The sequence below is a fragment of the Labeo rohita genome, chromosome 12 (assembly GCF_022985175.1).
Source record: "Labeo rohita strain BAU-BD-2019 chromosome 12, IGBB_LRoh.1.0, whole genome shotgun sequence".
Lineage (NCBI taxonomy): Eukaryota > Metazoa > Chordata > Actinopteri > Cypriniformes > Cyprinidae > Labeo > Labeo rohita.
Window position 1 is genome coordinate 10,520,744 of NC_066880.1, and position 23,698 is coordinate 10,544,441.

The 23,698-nt window shown below is 34.5% G+C and overlaps 1 protein-coding gene across 1 annotated transcript; it reads right to left on the reverse strand.

Annotated features, from left to right (window-relative positions):
* Positions 1-129: 129 nt before the first annotated feature.
* LOC127173761 (FERM domain-containing protein 1) lies at positions 130-22,981 on the reverse strand. The gene is made up of 11 exons (XM_051123706.1): positions 22,821-22,981; positions 18,851-18,933; positions 18,604-18,773; positions 18,251-18,341; positions 17,846-17,925; positions 14,984-15,042; positions 10,893-11,076; positions 10,601-10,756; positions 3,654-3,719; positions 651-791; positions 130-440 (listed from the first exon to the last, which is right to left on the reverse strand). Exons 3-10 carry the CDS (start codon positions 18,670-18,672, stop codon positions 714-716), a joined length of 783 nt encoding a protein of 260 aa, XP_050979663.1. The 5' UTR covers positions 18,673-18,773; positions 18,851-18,933; positions 22,821-22,981; the 3' UTR covers positions 130-440; positions 651-713.
* Positions 22,982-23,698: the final 717 nt, after the last annotated feature.

Genomic DNA, 23,698 nt, shown 5'->3' on the forward strand with positions numbered 1-23,698 from the left:
TAAAAAAAGAAATATTTTCTATGGTAGTTTATATTGTTACTTTAGTTTCACATTTTTTTTCATGTCAATTTAATGCACATCCTTTGCATCAAAAGAATAAATTACATTTTTAATTCAAATGGAAAAAAAGTTATTTTACACTGATCTTTTTCTGGATTTGGAAATGGAGCCTCCTGATGAGCATTAAAACCTCTTTAAAAAAATCTTGCTGACCACAAACTTTTGAACATTAGTGATTATATTTGACATTTAAGAAGCTAAACTAAACACCACACCCTGTTTTCACTTTTCCAGTGAGAAAAAGTATAAAGGACCATCCACTGATACACCCTCCACCAGCTCAACTAAACGCAGGATGTCTTCAGGATCATCTACAAACATTTCTTCTGGCTCATCAACGCTCATTTCTAAACAGCAAGTGTCATTCGAAGCATCACAACCTGCACACAATTAACAAAAAAGGACATGAATAAATGTCTAAATCTATGAAACATTATCCTGGAGTCAAAATCAATCTCTTATCTAGTTTTTATACTATGAATCAAAATCAATCTCTTATGTATAAAAGGAATATGTGATTTCGGATGCAGCCTATTCAAAGTGGTGCCTCTAATGGTGGTAAAGTTACACACTTAAATCTAATTCTTTACCTTCAGCATTTCTACATTCAGTGGTGCCAATGGTTTGCTTCTGGATATTGTCTATAAGCAACTTCAATGGTGGAAGCTCATCATCACTGTCCTCCATGTCCAGATCAGCTCCATCTGTGATGTACATCTCTCGGTGTGTCCCTTCATCCAAACAGATAATGTGTAGTTATGTAAAATATTCAAATAAAGTAAATAAGAAATTATAATAGTTATCAACTTATAGTATAGCTGTGTACATTTTCACTCTTAACACACATTAACAATTATTATTACTACTTTTACTTTTTACTAATCTTGTTTAATGTTCATTTTAACATATTTGATTTTTAACATTAAAAGTAGCATCAAGGTGATACAAAACCCATCAGTGTCAGTCTTATTCATCCTGTTAAGGGTTATTTTGTGATAATGGCAGGTTGATTTACATGAATACTGCCCATTACAATAATATAAGCTAAAAAAAAAAAAATAATAAGAAGCTTATATTTTAACATTTACATTAAACAAGACTAAAACATGTTGTAAAAGAGTGTTATTTCATGATATCTAATGCATACACTACTATTTGAAACTTAAAAGTTAGGTAAAAATAGAATAGGTTTCTTGTTTTTGAAAGAAGTCTCTTTTCTGCTTTATTTTATCAAACGTACAGCGAAAACAGTACACTCTAAAAAATGCTGGGTTCAGCCCGTTGGTTTATTTTATTTGGTTGTTTTTAATATTTTTTACCCAGGTGATGGCTAGCTTCTGTAACTGTAAGTTGCTGGGTCATTTTTTTAACGCTGGGTTATTTTTTTCTACTCAACCGCTGAGTTGAGCCTGTCTCTGATGAAACAACCCAGCTGCTGAGTTACAGTCAATCAGAGTGCAGGCTTTTTGAGTTCTCTACAGGAGAAAGCGGTTCTCAGCGCCACCACTTTGCACTTCTTTAGCAAAATAATTTTGTTTGTATACATTTTATTTAATTTAGAAAGTCTTTACTGTGCTGTAAATTGTATTATTTTACACAATGCAACATAAGGACGAAATGCACTATTTCGGTAAGAAATGGTTATTTAAAAACAGTTGAATACACTAAAATTTAAATTATACTTTTAATTACATTTATATTACATTACATTACATTGTAACATTACATTGTTACATTTTTGTCTAAAATGCTTGTTAAATGAGTTTAAATGTATGTACAGTAATGTTGTAAACTATGCTGTATTTACCCAAATAAATTAAATTTGTCTTGTATTTTGTCCATGTATTCTTGCTTAATAATAAATGTTTATCTTTTGATTATTGCTGTTGCCTCTAGTAATTCTGTGTGTTTTTTATAAATTTCAGTCCATTTTAAACCAGCAATATGATAATTTTTAAACAGTGGTTGACTTAAATAAAATAACCCATGTTTGGTAAAAACATTTAACCCAATCAGCAATTAACCCAGCATGTGTTCTGTCCAATATTTACCCAGTGCTGGATTGCCAAATAACAGCAAGTGTGAAATATTATTATTTAATTTAAATTTAAATACTATTTTCTTATTTTACTCTATTTAAAAAATTGTATTTATTCCTGTGATGGCAAAGCTGCCATTCAGCAGCCATTACTCCAGTCTTCAGTGTCACATTATAAATGTCTTTACTGTTATTTTTGATCAATTTAATGTTTCCTTGCAGAATTTAAGATTTAATTTCTCTCTCTCTCTCTCTCTTTCTCTTTTAAACAAAATTATTAAGCAGTAAAACTGTTTTCAACTTTGTTAATAGTAACTATTTTTCTTGAGCACTAAATCAGCATATTAGAATGATTTCTGAAGAATCCACTTGAATAATATCTACTAAAAATTCAGCTTTGCCATCACAGAAATAAATATAAAAAATATATTTTTAACTATAATTATATTTCAGAATATTGCTGTTTTTATCAAACAAATGCAGACTTGGTGAGCATAAGAGACTTGTTTCAAAGCAAATCTAAAATGTGAAGGTGGGAAAACACAACAGATGCTCTTTGCACCACCATCTTCCATATGATTGTTGTTATTTTGGACTCTGACCATTTCTGTTCTTGAGCCTCATGGCCAAGGACTTTGTGTTGAGATGCAGTCGGTGACTGTTGCTTATGTGCTGAAGCAGGTTTTTGGCGTGAAGGACAGAGAGGCTATAAAGACCAACTTTTGATTATGCAACCCATCAGCACAAATGTGAAACTTCCTGCCCTGTAGTGTAACAAAGACCATAACTGAAACTGCAACACAGAGGGTTAAACATACTTAAGATAACAATTTCCTTGGAAAGGTGCTTTTAAGTCACTAGTGACTGATTGAAATTTTGTAAAACAGTAGCAATAGAACCTGAAAAGTAATGGAATGAATGGATGGCCATGGCAAATCATACACAAACTGCTGTTTTCCATTCACCACCTGGAAAATAGAAATGAGACACATAAATGACAGTAAAGGTAAGATGCAGAGTACAGTTAAGAAATTAGTAATTGTTTATAAACCCTACTGACATGATTAGATCAGGAGTGTTAAACTCAGTTCCTGGAGGGCTGCAGCCCTGCAAAATTTAGTTTCAACCCTGCTTTAGCACACAAACCATGTAGTTTTCAAATAAGCCTGAAGGAAGTGATTAACTGGATCAGGTGTGTTTAATTAGGTTAGGTTCATTAGGCTTCATCTACATTAATCCAGATACATTTGAAAACAGTGTTTTTGCTTTAAACACTCTCTGTCCACACTAGCGTTTTCCAAAAGTTTCTCATCCACACTGAAACTTCAGAAAACATTGCATTTGCTTTACCGTGCAAGCGTACACCATCAAAAAACTCACTGAGATGATACCCGGAACAGACATGACACGTTTTAATGCTATTCTTTTTATTCAGGAAAATTTTTTTTGATGCAAGATATAAGTGTACAAAACAGCAATAACATCTTTGCAAAGTAGCACAAAGCAATGTGAAACATGTCATGAATGATGTAATTGGCCATGATTTTGGAGTTACCTCAAAAATCTGCAGTCCTGTGGATGCCACACCCATGAGGACACAACTCTGTGGTTTGTTCTTTTCCTGAGATCGCAGGAGAGGAAGGGCAGAAGTGGAAACAGAGAATTTTGTTTGGGAAATGTGAACAATATTGGTAAATAGGGATGTAATGAAAATTTCACGATACGATAATATCTCCATGTAAATGCATTTTGACATTTCAAAATTAAGAGCTTCAACCCTAAGAAAACAAGTCAGAAAAAAGGGACTCTCTTTTTAGTTGTGTTATACTGTCTCAGTCTAAATTACATTCACACTGGTGTTTTAGGAAACCAAATTAGAATAATAATAATGACAACAATTTGATACCATTGTTATTCCTATGACAATAATAGCTATATATTGTAAAACAAAATGTCAATGTAAAATAAATGAAAATGAATAGGTATATTATTTTTGCCTTTCACTACAGTAGGGAAATTACAATATTTATTTCCTAATTTATACACTTGAGTGAGATATTTTGAATTTGGACTGCAGTAACATTACCCGTTTGCTGTCAGCAATTCATATTTTCCCCGTGAAATCAAAATGAAAGTTGTTTGGCTTAGTATGAATATGTTGGTTAGATAGATAAGGTTATCTATAAGCTAGTGTGTTCCAAAACAATGACAAAATTCACGTTTACAAGATATAAGCATTTAAAACTTACAGTATCTCACTTCTGCCAATATGAATTAACGATTTTGATGACATCACGCTGCACCTCAGCTTCTCATTAAACTTTCTGTCCAATCAAATGCTCTCTAGAATCTGAAGCGTCCCGCCCCCTACACTATAAATAGACACTGAAGCTGCGGCTGAGATCGGTCACTTGTTCACAGTGTTAGTATTTTCTATATGGTGAATGGCAGGGGCGTTTCTAGGATTTGAAAACACCTGGGGCTGGGGGCAAAACATCAGGGGCAAGTAATGGTGAATGGGAGATCACATCATAATTATGTAAGATTTTGTTAGACACAGGTGGGTGGGGGAGGTCCGGATGGCATGCCCCCCAGGAGAAAATGTGATATATTTTAAAGTTAACTTCATTAATCTTGTACACTTTGAGAGTTCAAAAATAAGAGCTATAAGTTAACCCATGTTCAGTGTGCAAACTGAACAAAGAAAAAAGGTTGATGACGTGACTCACCCCTCTACTGATACTCTGAAAACATCTGACTATGAACTGATCGTTTGAGCAAAGTCATATTGTGCTTTCGATTTTAGTTCATTTGACAGTTACTTTTCCAAAGCAATAGCACAAAACAACACTGTTACACTATGAAAAAAAGCATTATCAAAGCATTATCACAAAATTATAACTTTACGAAAATATATTACACAAACAAAATAATACATTTAAAAATATATATTTGCATGCAAAAATAGGGCCCCATTTATTTTTTTCAAATTCCATTTTATTTATTTATTTTTTTTCTAAATTCTGTTTTTTCTGTTTTAATTTTTCTGGGCGCCGTTTTAATGGGTTAATTTAATTTTATTAATCAAAAACATGTCTAATTAATTAAAACAATGAAACTTATACAATTTAAGGTCAATTTATCAAAAGTTAAGTTATGTTTAGGGCCCTATGAAATGTTTTATTTTTTTCTCACCTTATATTTTATTGTTACCAAATTTGTTTTAGCATGTCTATTTATTTAAATGCATTAAAAAACTTTTATTTATTTCTACAACAGCCTCATGAACAGGGGCGTCGCTAGGGCTAATCATTAGGGGCTCGAGCCCCGAAAGTTTTTACTCCAGCCCCAAATGTTTTTTTGTATGACCCCTATGATTTGCATGGAATTTGACAAAGTTTGAATGATTTTATCAAAAGTTGGTCATTGAACTTAAACCAGGTCGCGATATGGACTGGTATCTGTAAATATTATGCCGCAAAAGACTATTTAAATATGAATCCTGCATGTTCTGCGTGTCTTTTTATGAATGAACGGCGCGGATGCGCGGTTTCGTTTTCTATAATACTGACACGCGCAGTGATTTCAGCGTCTGCCGTTTCACTAAATGAGGGCATAAATACGTTAACAACATCTCCAGAACTGCATGAGCATTTCACTGTTTCATTTGAGTAAAACAAGCGTCAAAAATATACACAGAAATTTAAAGGTATTCACGGCAAGTCGGCAACCCGTCAAAATAAAAGTTCGGTTTAACTTTATTAATCTTTCAGTATAATGTACGTGCCTACTACTACGACTACTACTACTATTAATTAATAAAAATGTTTACATTTTTTTTTCACACAATATTTCTTCCATGTTTTTACATTTTAATAGTAAATCCCCTTTATCTGCCAAAAATAAAATATAATTTTCATTAAAAGATCAATAAAATTAATATTTTATACCTTCATCTGATAACCAGAAAAATGCACAACACAGAATTCCATGAAGCTATTGTAAAAAATAAATAAAATTTGTTTTTATGCATTCAAATAAACAGAGATGCTAAAACATATTTGGTAACAATAAAACGTAAAGTGAGAAAAAAAAGTAAACATTTCATAGGGTCCTAAACGTAATTTTTCTTAACTTTTGATAAATTGACAGTAAACTGTATAAGATTCATGGTTTTAATTACTTACACATGATTAAATACATTTTGATTAATAAAATTAAACCATTAAAAAGAAGACCAGAAAAATGAAAACAGAAAACAGATTTTGAAAAAAAATAAATAAAATAAAATAAAATAAAACGGAATAGGGCCCTATTTTTGCATGCAACTATATATGTGTTACAGTTATAAATACATTTTCAAATGTATTATTTTATTTGTCTAACATATTATTGTAACGTTATAATTTTGTTATAATACTTTGATATGTTTGCTATTTGTAGTGATGTATAATAGTGATTACTATTTACTATTGTTAATAGTCTGACAAGGTCTTTAACACCCAGTTTAATGCCCCCGGCCCCACCTAGAAGGATCCAGGTTCAACCACCTGTGTCTAACAAAATCTTATGTGAGCATGATGTGAGCTCCCACCCACGACCACTAGCCCCTGATGTTTTGGCACCAGCCCCGGATGTTTTAAAATCCTAGAAACGCCCCTGCTCATGAAATTCTGTGTTGTGTATTTATTTTTTTCTGGTTATGAGATAAAGTCATAAAATATTAAAATTTAAAAAATTAAATTTTATTTTTGGCAAATAAAGGGGATGTACTAAATTTAAAAGATAGAAGGAACATTGTGTAACAAAGTTACACAATACAGTAATACTACTAGTAGTAGTAGTGTAGTAGTAGTACTGTAGGTACATGCATTCTACTGAATGATAGTAATGTATTTCTGCCACAATGTCTACAAGCCAAACTTTTATTTTGACGGGTTTCCGTGAATACCTTTACATTTCTGTGAGTATATAACCCTGGTTTACTCAAATGAAACAGTGAACTGCTCACTAAGTACTCTCAGAGCAGTTCTTGAGATGTTGTTCATGCATTTTTATGGCAGACTAAATGGTATTTTGCGGCGTAATATTTTCAGATACTAGTCCATATCGCATTTCATTGAAGTGTAACGACCGGCTTTCGATTAATTCATTCAAACTTTGACAAATTCCGTGAATTCTTCGGAAATCATACAGCCATACAAAAACATTCGGGGCTAAAGAAAAATCTTTTGGGGCTCGAGCCCCGAATGATAAGCCCTAACGACGCCCCTGGTGAATGGCATGTAGTGCACAATGAAAGTGGCAGGGAATGATTCCGACAGTGTGAATATGCTTTCTAGTGGGGCAAATTACGTGGTTATGCGTTGTGTCACGCGAACCGCGGCAGCGCGCACAGTCTACTCCGGACTTATGTCTCTGTCACATATGTCACATATTCTTTTAAAACTACACAGCCTCAGCATGATCCTGATGACTATTTTGTTTTATTAAGAGTTTCATATTGAATCAAAGGGGTCATCATTTAGACTGTGGCTGTCAAATGCAGAGCTCAACGGCTCTGGCCCAAGCTGATATAAGTTAAATGCTATTGGATATTTTTAAAAAGGGGGCGGGGCTGCTCGATATGTCCCGCCCTGTGTCCGTTGTTTCAGTTGAAATTACGTCCCACATAAACGCTGCGTGTTTCAAGGCACTTCAGTGGACCTTTTACCGAGCTTTTTGAGTCTCGGCAAAATGAACGGCATTTCGTATTTTAACAAAATATAATTAAAATGTTACGACCTCCCTAACACATTTACTGCTTACACAGACGTGAAACACTTCAAACTTAACAAAACTATAATGCTATAAGAAATAATGCTAAAAGAAAAGATTAATTCATTGTTTACCTGGGTCTTTAGTCTAATTCGCTCACCTCGCCTCTCATCCGACAAGTGAAATGCTGCAATCAGCACCATAAGAACGAACGACTCGAAAATAAAGACTCGAAACAGGTGAATAACTAGTGAACCTATTGTTGCACATGCGCGACTAAACGAATCACTTGTGACCCGACACATAAAGATTTTGAGAACGACAGTTTCACTACTTCAGTGGACCTTTGAGCTTTTTTGACGGAAACGGCATAGAGCTTTTATTTTGACCGAAAACTCCAGCTTCAGTGAAAACAGGCTTACAAAAACACGTCTCACTACAAATCTAATGAAATGCTGTAATCATCTGACGCGAAAATAAAGCATAACTAGTGACCTATTGTTTCATATCGCCTTGTTTATATAATTTTGAGACAGTTTTGTTATCATGATACCACGATATTGATAATACATTACATCCCTAATAATGGGATTACATACAAACTTTTCATGTTTTCCCTTTATATATTTGAGTTTTTCCGAAGACAAGCAGTGAGACAATTCTTGTAACCATTGTTTAAAATGAGGGCTTTCTGCTTTTCCAATGTACAGCTATGTAAGTTTTGCTTGTAATAAAATATCAACAATTTCTTATCAGAGCTAGTAAAAGTGCACATTACAGGGAAAATATTTAGTGTACAGTTTATAGAACAATTGGGAACATTTTGTTTCAATGCCAGGGATAAATAGTCAAACTTTTTTTTCAAAAACATTCAACTTGGGGACACTTCCATAAACAATCAGGTTTTGATCTCTAGATTGCATTGGTCAGGAATGTTGGGATTAAATCTGTGTAGTTTTTCCAGAGCTATATACTCTCATAATCCACTTATACTGCAGAAATTTAAAATTTATATTAATCATCTGGGTTTGAGTCTTTAACTGAAACTGCATCTCTTTATTTGAATTTAAACTTGCTCACTGATGTGTAAATCCACTAAATTGCAGCTGCTGGCAAAGGAGCAGAGTGTATCAGAGTGTTTCATTTTCAGTTTAAATCCTCAAAAAAAAAAAACTATGTAGCTATATACTGTACAGTGCTTAAAATCCACTTCCAAAACAAAGATTCACATATAATGTACTCATCCAAGATGTTCATGTCTTTCTTTCTTCAGTCGTAAAGAAATTGTTTTTGAGGAAAACATTTCTGTATTTTTCTCCATATAATGGTCTGATATGGTGCCCCGATTTTGAACTTCCAAAAGGCAGTTTAAATGCGCCTTCAAACAATCCCAGCTGAGTGTCCTGTATTCTTGCTAGCATTGTTTTTAAGTACACTTCCACAGTCTCTGTTGTTATTGTTATTGTTATACTTCCAAAAAGTTTCTAGTTGTTCCCAAAGACTTGCTTTTGATTAATTTGATCTGTCTGTTAATCCATTAAAGAGACAGATCACCCAGAAATGAACATTTTGTCTTAAATTACTAACCCTCAAGCCATTCCAAAGCCGTAAAGCCTACGTTCATCTTTCGGAACACAAATTAAGATATTTTTGATGAAATCCGAGAGCTTTCTTACCCTCCATAGACAGAAGGGTCCTTCCACATTCAAGACCCAGAAAGGTGATAAGAACATCGACAAAATAGTCCATGTGACATCAGTGGTTCAACCGTAATTTTATGAAGCTATCAGAATTACATTTTGTGTGCAAAAAAAACAACAACAACACCCTAGCGCCATTTTGGAAAGGGTCAGAAAGCTCTTCGATTTCATCAGAAATATCTTAATTTGTGTTCTGAAGATGAACAAAGGTCTTACAGGTTTGGAACAGCACGAGAGTGAGTAATTAATGACAGAATTTTTTGGGTGAACTATCCCTTTAAATCCCAACATTTGTATTTTAACATTAGAAACACTACTGTAACTTTAGAACACAAAGAGTTACTTTACCACATACTGGTGTGGATTAACCATTACAGAAACATAAAAAATTATTTTGGTAATCACCAATACTGTTAGACAGCTGTGGCAAAAAAAAAAAAAAAAAAAAAAAAGAAAAAAAAAAACTTACATTGGGTGGTGGTACAATAAATTTGTTTAGCACTGTATATGTTATTGCAAATAAGATCCTGCACTCACTGTTGTGTAAAAATCCTTTTTACACCTTTCTGTAAAGGGAGTAAAAAAATTTAAAAAATAGACTTTCTTTGTTAGCCATAGAGTCTGAAGTGATTAACAGATTGTATTTACTATTATTACTATTTGAGCTAACACTTAAAATGACTTCTGTTGATGTAGCCTTCTGTTATTAGATAAATTAATTAATATGAAATTTGGTAAATAATAATAATAATAATAATAATAATAATAATAATAATAATAATTTTCGGAACACAAATTAAGATATTTTTGATGAAATCCAAGAGCTTTCTGACCCTTCATAGACATCAACGCAACTACCACATTCAAGGCACAGAAAGGTAGTAAGGACATCGTTGAAATAGTCCATGTGGCATCAGTGGTGATGACATGAGAGTGAGTAATTAACCTTTATATCTGAATCTGGAAATTTCTGGCCTTGATTAATACACTTCTGAATAAGTGAACTCGAAAAAAAATTAATTCATTTAAAAAAAAAATCACTAACTTTGAATAATCTATAGATGGTAAGAGGCACATCACTCAAGGTAAATGCTTCCTGTATGAAAAGCAAGGTAGCCTCGCTGGATGACATTCCTTTAAGCTCCATGTGCAGGGCTGGGGTGTGCTTCAGGATATAATCATTCCCGTGCTTCTGTACAATCTGCCGACATCACAACGAAACACCATTAGTTTGTGAAAAATAAGAACGGGTGGGTTTTTTTCAGCTTTACAGTCTAAAAGGGGAACACCAGCAAATGTAAACGTCATATAAAATAAATGTCATATAAAAGTCATACCCAAAAAGGGAAAAATCCCTGTGGGCTGAAATATGGGCTTAAGACTTGTGCTTCAGAATCTCCCAGTTCAGCTTGAAGGGCATAGGCAGCCAGCTGGAAGTACAATCCTTCTTGCTCAAAGCACTCAGATCTCAAAACTTTCGCTTTCAGCTCAGCATAATACAGCTGACGGGCTTCACTGTTTCTTTCAGAATGAAACAAGCAGTTCAAATGATGCTTAAATTCACAATTTAAATGATTAACATCAACAACAAAAACTCAGAAATACTTTTAAGTATCTAATACTCCTTTATTAAACTGACTTACTATGGCTCACTGGAATACTTGATTCTGATTGGTCAATCACAGCATTCTGTGATCAAATATATTTGTATAATAATGACTATTAAACTATATAACTGACTATTTTCCCATGCAACCCATTTCCTGCATTTAATAAAATAAACTCATTATTTCAGTAATGTGTTTTCATAAAGTTAATTTTGTTAATATTGGTTAATACATTTAGGCAGCGTTTACACTACAAGTCTTAATGCACAGATCCGATCTTTTCACCATACACTGTAAAAAATAAAAAACACAATTTGTTGAGTCAGCTTAAAATAATTTGTTACCCTGCTGCCTTAAAATTTTAAGTTGAGTCAACTCAAATAAGTTTAGTCAACTTGAAATGTTAAGTTGTACTAAGTAACAACTTAGATATTTGTGTTTGCTAAACTTAACAGATGGGAAAGTAACCCAGCTGCCTTAAACTTGAAGTTTAATCAACTCAAATATCTAAGTTGTCACTTAGTATAATTTAATATTTCAAGCTGAATAAACTTTTTTTGAGTTGACTCAACTTAAAATTTTAAGGCAGCCAGGTTACAAATTATTTTAAGTTGACTCAACAAACTGTTTTTTACAGTGTATCCAATTTTTTGGCCCGCCTGTTTACATTCACTTTAGATACGCCTTGTATCCGATATCATTGTTTATCCTAATCTCCCGCATAAAACCATTCCACTGGCTTTTACGACCATGAGCGCAAGGACTGACCCTCGAATTCTGGACTTTTGCTTATTCATATTTTCCAAAGTCGGCAAAAGTATACCCGACAGCAAATAATTAATCAAAGAAAGCGAATGCGACCTTTAAATGCTACCATCATAAGGACGGCGTTAATGCTTTCTACATCGGCTTCTTCAGCGCGGCTGACTGCACGAGCGTTGATGATGACAGCCAATTCTCGATTTACCAGTGAGTGCACTGTATTTCATCCCGTGCTTTAATAGGGTTACAAACTCTTTTTATGTTATGTTAATGCTATTGCATACTGTGTAATGTTTATCAAAATCGTCTCCCCTCCTTGCTGAACGTGCTCGCATAAACAAGACTAGCTTTCATTAACATGTTGTTAACATAATTTCCCTGGTGAAAAAAACAGCATATGCTGGTAGGTATGTTTTGATGCTGGAATGCTGGTTAGGTAGGTTTTGATGCTGGTTTAAGCTGGTCCTTTGCTGGTTTTTGCTGGTCATGAACCAGCAAAGGACCAGCATAAACCAGCCAAGGATCAGCATAAATCAGCAAAGGACCAGCTTAAACCAGCATCAAAACCTACCTAACCAGCATTCCAGCATCAAAACATACCTACCAGCATATTCTGTTTTTTTCCCCAGGGTTGCAAGTTTCTAGCATGTTTCTAGTCTGATTAGCATGTTGATAGCATGTTTTGTGCATGATTAGCATGTTACTAGCAATGATTTAGATAGCTAGATAGATTAGAAATATTAGAAATATTGGAGTGAAAGCTTAAATGAGTCTAAATCGATTAGAAATAGTACATAGAAGGGAAGCTTGATTGAGCTTCAAGGGATTCTGGGAAGTGTTGAAAAGTGTTGGCTCATTTGAACATTCCGTCAATGTAAGTCTATGGGATTTTTGGTGGTTTTGATAGTCTGGTTTACAAAAACTGTAAGCCGGATCAGTTAGAAAAGATATAGCACACCGAGTCAGATCAGTCTGAAGGTCTGGACCAAGTTTGGTGGTTCTAGCTTGAAAACTCTAGGAGGAGATAGATACCGAAATTTGGCTCAGAAGAAGAATAATAATAATCTTAAATAGTAGATCAGTAAGTTGGCTTTGTCAAGCCAACTTAATTATGCCAACTTAATTATGACATTTAACGCAATCTGTCGTGGAACAAAGACGTAACTGACACGGAGAATCGAATGTGTTTAAATGTAGTAGGTCGGATGTCCAGATATCAGATCGGATGTGAAAAAAATCGGATCTTGTGCGGATATTTGTGTTTACACGCGTGCATCAAATTCCGATCGGTGTCAGATGTAGGAAAGAAATCTGATTTTTTCTGCCAGTGTAAACGCAGCCTTGGTATCATAAACAATGAGCCACAATTTTTATAGCATTTACGAATCAAGGTTTATGCTATCTTATAGATTAACTATTTTTTATTAATCTTTTTTATAATAGACCAATTTGCTGTTTGCAAACAGCGATGACGATTTTTTTTGTGGGCGGAGCCTATCTGGTTGCAGAAAATAGCGGTTTTCACGTGGCAGTCAATGGAAACCATGCAATAAAAGAATAAAAAAGGTACCTTTGAGTTTATATTTTAAACTTCTGACTTTATTTTCAGAATTCCAAGATTATATCTCTCTTTTGAGTTTATATCCCACACTTCTGACTTTTTTCCCCTTAGAATGAACAAACTCACTATTGTTGAGTAACTCGAGTTATAAAGTCCGAAATACGAGATATAAACTTGCGTTTGCAAGAAAAAAAGTCAGAATATATGGAATAAAAAAGGGTAATGTAAAATGCTGTATTTTAAATAGTATTTCGTGCTGTAACTGTAGGGCTAATATAATGTTCCCTATGAACTGCATGTGTGAATACAAAATACAAAACGTTGCAAAACGTTTTTCAAATGAAAACGGTGGTGCGTTGAACACCCTGTTCTGATGAGAAGGCCCTTCTTTGTGTTCTTTTTGAAGAATTTTCAGAGCCTGATGAAATCGGTATGAATACGTGTTTAATACTCCAAAATACGCCCGATGTTACAGTCACTGCCCTTGCCGTCCAGAAAAAAAGAGAACATTCCAATCGAGTGAAGGGAATGGAAACCAGGCCCGTAGCCAGCCTAGCGGAAGGGGAAGGTTCTTTTTTTCAAAAAAGTGGAACTTTTTCGGTTCCCACCCATTTTGTATGTAACTATGAGGTTCAAATACTTTTTTTGTGTTGACTACTCATACATCAGTTTGTGCTGCATTATCATGTGTGCTGGTATCTTAATAAGCATGATTTTTTGATTCACCAAAAATATTTACTACAATGTTGTCAAACTGCTTACCAAGATATGGCCTTGTTCAGTAAATATACACAAATACCTAAAGCAATAAGTTATTTAATTAAATTAATGACATTTTTAAAGCAATAAATTCACAGATTCTTTATACTGACACATATCCATATGGTGGGTGGACTTGTGTCTGGAATTTGGGCGTCCCCAAATTTAAGACCTCTTGAAATTATAATTAAGACTTTTCTTATACTTATTAAGGTGTTTAATACTTTTTATGGCTTTTAAAGTGAGTTGTTATTTAAAAAGAACACTTGTTTATTAAAAAAAAAACGTACATAAATTCTGGACATTTGACGGGATGGGGTGGGTCGTTCGAACCACCCGAACCCCCCCCCCGGCTACGGGCCTGGAAACCGTGTTTTTTCTGCAACCACTATGCGCGTGCAGCTGCAAGTGATGTAACTGTGACATCTACATTACATTACGTCTAATTAATTTAGTTAGAAGTTAATTTTTACATTCTGAAATGTTGAAAATCCACTAGAGCATGTAGAAATGGACATTACCCAAGATGTTAAAATGTTCTTGTAAAGTGATTCCATTACTTCATGTGAGAAGTGTAGTAAATCATCTGTAATTTTTTGTTCCGGTAGTGAACTAATTCTTTTACAGGGTTAAATCAAATAAACCAGGGTGATCAGGACACTCACACAAAGTAAGGTGACAAACATTTTCCAAATTTCCCAAAAACACAAAGGAAATGAAAAGAGAAGAACATACTTACAAAATGAGTTCAACATTTTCTACAAAGTACTGCACTTTCAGGTAGAGAATCACTTTCTCCTATGAAAAGAAATAGACAGATAATGCATTAGGATGACATCACATCTTGTGCCATACCACTGAAGCATACAGTTGCCAGGTAATAACTTCACCACTTTACTGGAATAAATACTCAAAATTACAACACATCAGAAAACCACTAACATCACCTGTATGACAGGCCCACTCACTAATGTTCCTATACACGCTGTCTTCTTACTAATAGTCCTTTCAGTATTTACCCCAAAAGTTATGAAACACTTGTGTTGGTTAGTCAGTCATGACTAACAGGTATTTATGATTTACAGGTATTTTAGATGGATTTTTTTCAAACTTTCAGGCAGTGGGCTTTGTAAACTCCAGGGGACTAGGCAGCCCCTACCCTTATGCTTTTAGGGAGCACACAAAATTATCTTAACCTACTTTCAGTATTATTCATTCAGTAATTTTTCACCATGTCATGCATTACTGTATACCATGTATAAAAGTAAGCTACAGTCAAACTAAAAATTATTCAGATACCAGATATAACTTTTTTTTTTTACTAATGGGTGCAGGGCACTGTAGTTCATTTATGTAAGTGAGTATAACAAAATAAAGTAAACTGTGACATATTATACTCAAAAATTCTTCATACAATGGACTACCAGTAAATTTGGAATAAAAAATTATCCAGACACTTTGACCTGACCATGTTTTGCTCAAGTGTTATTACTTTAATTGCTAATGCAACCTTTTTACACCACAGACTAAACAAAATTAAGCATTACTTGGTAATTGGTCAATACAGTATTGATAGTTGTGTAAATATAGTCACACTTTTTATAATTTTTGGTTGATAGTAATCCATTACATACCTTTCTATTAAAGTTATGTAACATTGTCACAATGAATTTGTTCTGACATAGCTTAACAGAGAGATGTTGAGCAAAATTTGACGTCTTAAAACAAAACATGACATATCACACCGTGTCATTATTTATTTAACAAATATAAAGCCAAGATGGAAAAGCCATGTGTGACAAAGTTAGGACACCGCATGATTTAATTGCTTGTAGATCCACTTTTAGCAGTAATAACTTAAAGTAATCATTTTCTGTATGACTTTTATCAGTCTCTACATCGTTTTGGAGGGGGACCAGGCACTATCCTTTCAACTTTGCTCCTGTTTATTGAGGTTCGTGGGTATTTGTTTGTTTAACACCTCTCACCACCGCATTTCACTTAGGATAAGGTCTAGACTCATTTTCAGAGGTCTTGTAAAATAACGGCAGAGGCTGGAGACCGGATGTACATCTTTCAGATAACACCAAAACCACAAATTAAAGCATGCAGCACACGTTAGAGGCACGTTTGTACTGCAGAGAAGCTCTCTCGCACTGTTATTCAGTACTGTTCGGTTTTCTGTGAAAGTGTGACTCTTCCAGTTCATTAGCTGTTTGATTAACCTGTAAAACTGTTTGCACTACAAACCACTGTATTCATAATAAGACTAATTCATTAAAACAATAAAAGACACACCAGTTTGTAATATCAAGCAGCAAAACATTCTGTTTTGTACAGCTAAAAATAGCAGGGTTGCCAACTTTTAAGTTCAGCTTGGAGTGAGATTTTTTTTTTTTTTTCGATTCTACATATAAGGGGATAAAAATGCAGTTGAATGCCTTTTTTTAGCACCATTTTAAACTTGGTTTAAATTCAGTATTTGCTTGCATTCATTGTGTGTACTTATACAAGTATCATTAAAAAAAGGATGAAAGTTTTTAACTTTTTAAATTTCACATTTAAAATATAGTGTTTAATCATTTCTAAATATTTATTCAAATGAAAAACTTAAAAATAAGTTAGCAGTTAGTAAAGAGCCACACAGTTACCTAGTGGATAAACCATGGCATCACAAATGAAAATGTTTTTTTTTCGACCACAAAATGACTCTAATTTCCCTTTTCTCCATTTAACCTTAAATACTACACTAATTTTAAGTAATAGACATATAAAAATATATGCATATTTTAAGTCATTGATGGACCATAATTATTGGACAAATAGTATTTAGTATTAAATGATCTCCTTAAAATATTAAACTTATTTAACTGAAAAAAATTAAACTGTCCCCCGTTGGATACGTTCATGTGCATATTTTGTTTGTTTCAGGGTTTTGTTCTTTGAACCATTCAGAGCCCTGCAAAAGAGTTTACAGTTGACTAATTTTGCGAGTGTGAGGTGACTTCGAGGTGCCCAGGGGATACAAACCAAGTCCTAAATTATCGCCCTTCCACCAGCATATGTGACTTTTGGTATGAGGTGTCAGTTCTGATGTTCTCTTTAGGTTTTCACCAAACATAGTGCTGTGCATTACGGCCAAACATCTCTACTTTGGCCTTGTCTGTTTGTTTTTAGTTTGCAAACCTAAACTGTGCTGCCATGCTTTTTTAGATGGAAAAGGCCTTCCAAACATGCCATACTTGTCCCATAGTTATAACTGTACTGTCATGAACTTTATCATTTAACATGTTAATGGAGGCCTGTAGAGTACTTCTTGGTTTGTCTGCCATTTCTCTGAGCATTACACATTGTGTTAAAACTCACATTTAAAGGCTCCAGACCAGCAAACTGCCAGAACATCTAAATGACGACATGGTGCAATATGTCATGCGTTGTTGTGCATTTGAGGTTTGATTTTCCAAATTTTAAGACCTGCCAAGGACCAGATATTTTTTCAATCCTTATTTGGAAAACCATGCAATTCAATAGGATGTCTAATTTTTTTCACTGTATAGGGCCACTGTAGTATTTTTTTAGCTTTATTTGAGCTTGATTTTACCTTTAACGTATTCTTTCTCCAAGACTTTGGGAGGTACAAGGACAATTTTTGCTCCAGATCCAAGAACAGTGGTTGATTGTCTAAATTAAATGCAATGAACAAGATAAGTTGAAAAGGCTACCTTGGTTTAGACCAGGGGTGGCGAACTCCGGTCCTGGAGAGCCACAGCCTTGCAGAGTTCAGCTTCAATCCTAATAAAAACTCATCTGCCTGGTTATGCAGGTGTGTTTGAGTTGGGTTAAAGCATAACTCTGCAGGGCTGCGGCTTTCCGCGACCGACGTTCCCCTCCCCTGGTTTAGACAAACGAGTTTTTTGCAAAGCTCAGCTTTAGTTAAATCATTTCAAAGTAAAGGGATTAGTCAGCAGGTTCACATACACACAAACAAAAATAGGAAACCACAAACCCTTTACTATACTCAGGCCAAAGAGGTGAAGACTGGATATACAAAGCAGATTAGACAGTTGGTTTAACACGTCTAGACCTCTGTCTTTAAGCTGTAATACAGAGATGTTAAACAGTAAGACAAGCTATACATAAATGAAATTAACCAGAAAGCCAGTTTGAAAAGACTTCTGTAACTTAAATAACTCTGAAATCTGAAAAAAATGTTTATCACAAAGACAAAACATACATTATGGAAAGATCTAACACTAATCATGCAAAAATATAACTTTCTATCAAATGCAAAAAAAAAAAGAAACTCTTTAAGTTGACAGATATTCAGATATCATTGTGACATAAATACATTTCACTCACCCCAACAGTCATGCTCAGTTCTTTGTTATTGGGCAGAATAACACTCAGACCTCTGCTTTGGTTCTTCATTGTGGATGTGCTTTCTTTAAGGTCCTCTTCTTCAGTGGCCTCCTTAAATTGTTGCTGTAGTTGTGGGAAGGGTTCGTGTCTATCTCTCTTTAATGCCCTCCCTTTGAAACGCTGCATGTTTATATTCCCTACTGGAAAAAAATGGCTTAAACCAGCCCAAAAGGCTTTTCATTATTACCTGGTCTTACCAGCCTTGGTGGTTTCAAAAGATTTATAGGAACTTGCAAGCTGGTCTCACTGGGAGCTGTAACAGCCAGACCACTGTGGGAATAATAAATACAGTAACTGAGGATATGAAAATGACAATAGATGTTCTTGTGTGAATCTTTTAAAGATTAACTTCTGCATGTACATTGCACAATACTGTGTGATCACAACATTTAGTTATTGACAAGTCTGAAGTTTGGTGTATGAAATCCAATTTGATTCTCTGCCAGTAGGGGGCATCAAGGTCCCCGATAACGGCTGTAAACAAAGCAGTGCTGCGCTCATGAACGCTACTTTATCAGATCAAATTGAAATGCAATCAAAACTTTTCTGAAGATGCTTGGTTCCCTTCAGAGATATAAAACACCTGCATTGCATCATTAGTTAAATTAATAAGAATGCCTATGTATGAGGAAAGTCCTCTGATGAGTTACCAGGGTTAGGGCTCAGCCCCGGGCGGCCCCGGCCCAACTTAACCCCAGGTAACATTCATTTATTTCACATCTATGTGAAAAATGAGTTGAAAAGAAAGGATGACCTCACTCTCTCACGGTCACATTCATCTCTCAGTATTACTGGATACAATAAACAGGTATTCCCCATTTTCTCCATCCTAGTTTATTTCAATTTTTGCTTTGAGGTTTGATTTTTTTTTTTTTTTTTTTACATTTTCATGATTTATCATTTTGCTCTTTGAGAAAGCTTGCACTAAATGACACATCATGCCATCAGACCGGCATGACCACAGATAAAAGGATTTCTGTCTACAGTAAAAATTCACCAGTGTTGGGGAAAGTTACTTTTAAAAGTAATGCATTACAATATTGAGTTTCTCCCTAAAAAGTAACTAATTACGTTAGTTACTTTTTATGGAAAGTAAGGGGGTTGCTTGTTTGTTTTTAATATAAAAAGTTATATTTTTGCCAAATGTAAAAGCCTTTTCACACCAAAACCCTCAGGCTTTGAGAAAAGTAAATTCACGTCTATACAGTAGACCGCAGAAGAAAAAAAAAAGTCAACTCTTTAGCAATAAAAAAAAAAAAAGAAAAACAAATGTTAGATTATCTTGAGTAATTTTTGCTTATTAGTATGGTTGAATTGGATCAGGCGGCAGCAAGACATCGGTTAATAAATGGGATTAAATGCATAAAGGATATTTGTATTATTTAACATTTAATTATTGCAGGTTTGCATCATATAAGTTGAATTTCACAGTTTTTATTGATTTTGAGGAATACTGAATCTGGTTTTTTTGTGAGTGAGATGAATTAATTCATGTTCACATTTATTGTAGAACTAACATCTTACTCCCAATTTCACTCAACATGGGGGCATGGTGTTACTTTTTTGAAAACAGTAACTCAGATATTTTCTTGTCAATTAAAAAGTAATGCATTAAAAGTAATAATATTACGTAACTCGCGTTACTTGTAATGCGTTACGCCTACACTGAAACTCACTATAAGACAACTGTGGGATCCTAAAAGGCTAATTTAAAAAAAATGTTGAGGAAGACAATACAATATTTGATATGAGAACATTACCTGTCACTGACTGACTTTGTTTTCTGAGATTGGTTTTAAATTACACCTCAAATGTATATAGATCTTTCTCTATAGTTTTTTTTTTCTTTTAAATCTGTAACTGTCAAAGCACCTCATTACTGATTTTCTGGAGTTCAGCAATCCAACTACACAGCCTCTCAACACACTCAACATGTAAATTATTTCATTTTTAAATTTAAATATAAAAACTTTTTTTTTTCTCTTCTTACTTTTTTGTCACACGTGAATGTGAGCAGCCCTATTGAGCTGTGGAAACTTCCATTAATTGATTGATTTATCATCCATATTGTTAGAATTTTTAAATTATTACTTGCAGGGTTCCTACACATTTTCCATTTCAAAATTTCATATTTTTCCAGACTCAAAAACCTCTTAGTAGATTTCCAGACCATATTTAACATGAATGGTTCATACAAAATTATCTTCAGCTTTATATTTGGTATGTAGTACAGTCCTCTGTACATTTTTATTATTTTCTCATGGTTTTTTTTGTCACTGATTTTCTCGAATCCCCTAAGATTAAAAAAACAAAACAAAAAAAAAAAAAAACAGACTTTTGCATGTGCAAAATGTTTGTGCCCTTGAGAAAATATTCACATGCGCATGGGAATTTTTGCATGCTTATGCATTATAGTTTCTAGCTTTATATAACCTATTTCCTTTGTGGATCACTGTCATCTTACTATGAATAAAACAAGAGCATGGATGCATGTGAATTACTAAATCCAGCTACGGACACAGACCGTCATCTGGAAAGTGAAACTGCTACTCAGTCACAGCACAATACACATAATAATGAACTCCAAGCCATCAGAGGATTATGAAAATACAGCATTGCTCTGGAACTTGCACTTCATGTCACTATTTTCTGTTTCTATTTTGTTTTAGTATTTATTTATGTTCATTGTGATTCTGCTAATAACGTTGTTGTTGTTTTCAAGAATAACGTCATAATTCAAGATTACTGGATAAAGGATTTTAGAGCTGTTCTGAATTGAGCATAACTCAATACAGAGAATTCCCAAGTCCTGCAAGTCTCAGCCTTAAAATACATGGATCCTTCCAGATTTTTTCATGATCGTGGGAACACCCTGTATCTTTTTAAATCAAATTCTCTCTGTAGCCTACGCAGTGTGAATGCCCGCCAAATAATCTTGCACAGTAAAAACAGGTCCATCACATACACACAAAGGAGTTTTCTTCAACGACTTGTCAAAACAAGCATGGGGTCATAGTCAGGGATAATGCAAAACATATGACAAACGGGGCTGGAAATGATAAACCAGCAGAAGAGGCCTTCTAAAAAGGCAAGGCAAGTGCAGCTCTTTGATGGGGGAAACAAACTTAAATTTCATATTTAAAATCACCATTGAAATCTGACAAGAACTGCCTCATAAATATTGTTCCTTATGCTCCAAAAGCGTTAAAAAAAGCTTATTTTATGCTAGATCAGATTTATGCCCAACTTCACAGCAGAAAAAAATATGTTTACAGCCTGGTTCAAAAAGCTAGGTGGGCGTGGTTTCAGCAACCAGCTCCACCCACGTCCCGCCTATTTGCCCATTTTCGATTATCCGGGAGTGACGTGCAGTGACGCAATTTCAAGATGGCGACGGCCGACTCCCGCCCAGTAAGAGCGTCAAAAATGCTTGTCCATGTTTTTTTTAGAGTCTATGATCTTTCCCCATTTACGAGTGACAAGTCTTGGGAATTCTATTAGTTTTGGGACATCAGAAAGTATCCTCAACTTTTGCCTGCCCACAGGATCTCCAAATATTAAATTACAAACACAATGTTGCAGTGTTTATAAAGGCAACGTGCCTTTTTCAGCATTCTGGATATATTGTTCTTTGAGACAAATTTGTAGCATAAATACAGTTTAATTCACATACTACCGACATAACATAACAGTTACATACCAGTAAATGAGGAGGGAATCAAAGTGCTTGGCAGCAAAAGAACCTCCACCAATTAAAAACATATTTTCCAAACATATTTCATGATCCTCAAGGCCTGCTAAAACCATTACATGTATCTACTGTTTGTGTATTGCACAATATTATAGCTGTAATCCTTTATTGACGTCCAAATGCACCCATGGGACATGACCTAAACTACACAATTCACACATCAATGGCTTGATCTACTTGCAGCATAGTTTTCAAAAATGAGTCAATATTTCCATTGTCATTCATGTGCAGTGATGGGAATAATGGCGTTATGAATAAAAGGTGTTACTAACAGCTTTATTTTTTTCAATGAGTAATCAAACAAAATATTTCCCCTGTTACAACACTGTTACTGACAATAGAATGCGGCGTTACTATAATTTATTATAATATTATTATGATTTTATGTTTCAGTTCATCAGCTTACCTGTATTTGACGAACCGTAAACTCTAGTGTGAAGGCACACGAGCAGTTGTTTTGTCTCGTACACATGAGAAGAAAGAAACAGAGCGAGAGAGTCTTACCATGCAGAATTGACGTGCATCATGTAAACAATATTATTTGTTGTATTTTCCTGTCAAAATAACAGAGTTCCTTTGGAATTCTTTACCTTTTAAGAACTGCCAGTTTCTCCAGTAGTAGGTGGAACTAATGCACAAATGGCAATCTCATTGGCTGGCGCTTACCTATTATCATCCCTGTTTTGATTTCTGTGACACTTTGTGACAGTTATTATAAACCAATACCCCCCTCCAGTAGTAGGCGGAACTAATGCGCAAATGGCAATCTCATTGGCTGGCGCTTACCTATTATCATCCCTGTTTTGATTTCAGCAAATCACTTTGAGCAAACGCAGACAACGTCATTAATATTCATGGACTCAGCAGCTCATTAATCCTTAGTGCTTTTTACATCGTGCTTTTTAGTACTAGAATTTGTAGTAGTTTTGTTATCTTATCAGTATTATTTTTCGACCTACCTCCCCTCCCCCTTTTTTTATAGAAAGACTAAATTACAAACAATATCTTTAGCACCACCACCAGTCTTAAGTTCAGTCAGCATGACATATTTGGGTGAACTAACCCTTTAAGGGGAATAATAAATTTGGGGGTTTCTTTAAGGTGGAATAGGAAAAACACACTCAAAGTAATTAATGACAGAATTTTTATTTTCAGGTGAATTATCCCTTTAAACTCAAAAAATGTATGAGCAGTAGACGTCAGGTTTAGGATGACCACACACTAGGCGATTTTCAAATCTTAACCAATTTATAGTAGGAGACCACAGACATGAAGACAGTTTCA

What these genes read in the sequence shown, in the direction of transcription:
- LOC127173761 (XM_051123706.1), bottom strand. Translation starts at nt 18,672, where the DNA reads ATGAAGAACCAAAGCAGAGGTCTGAGTGTTATTCTGCCCAATAACAAA. An exon ending in TGGCCTGAGTATAGTAAAGG is followed by an intron (nt 17,926 to 18,250) that starts GTTTGTGGTTTC and finishes CATTTAATTTAG; the next exon opens with ACAATCAACCACTGTTCTTG. An exon ending in CAGGACTGCAGATTTTTGAG is followed by an intron (nt 792 to 3,653) that starts GTAACTCCAAAA and finishes GTTTGGATGAAG; the next exon opens with GGACACACCGAGAGATGTAC.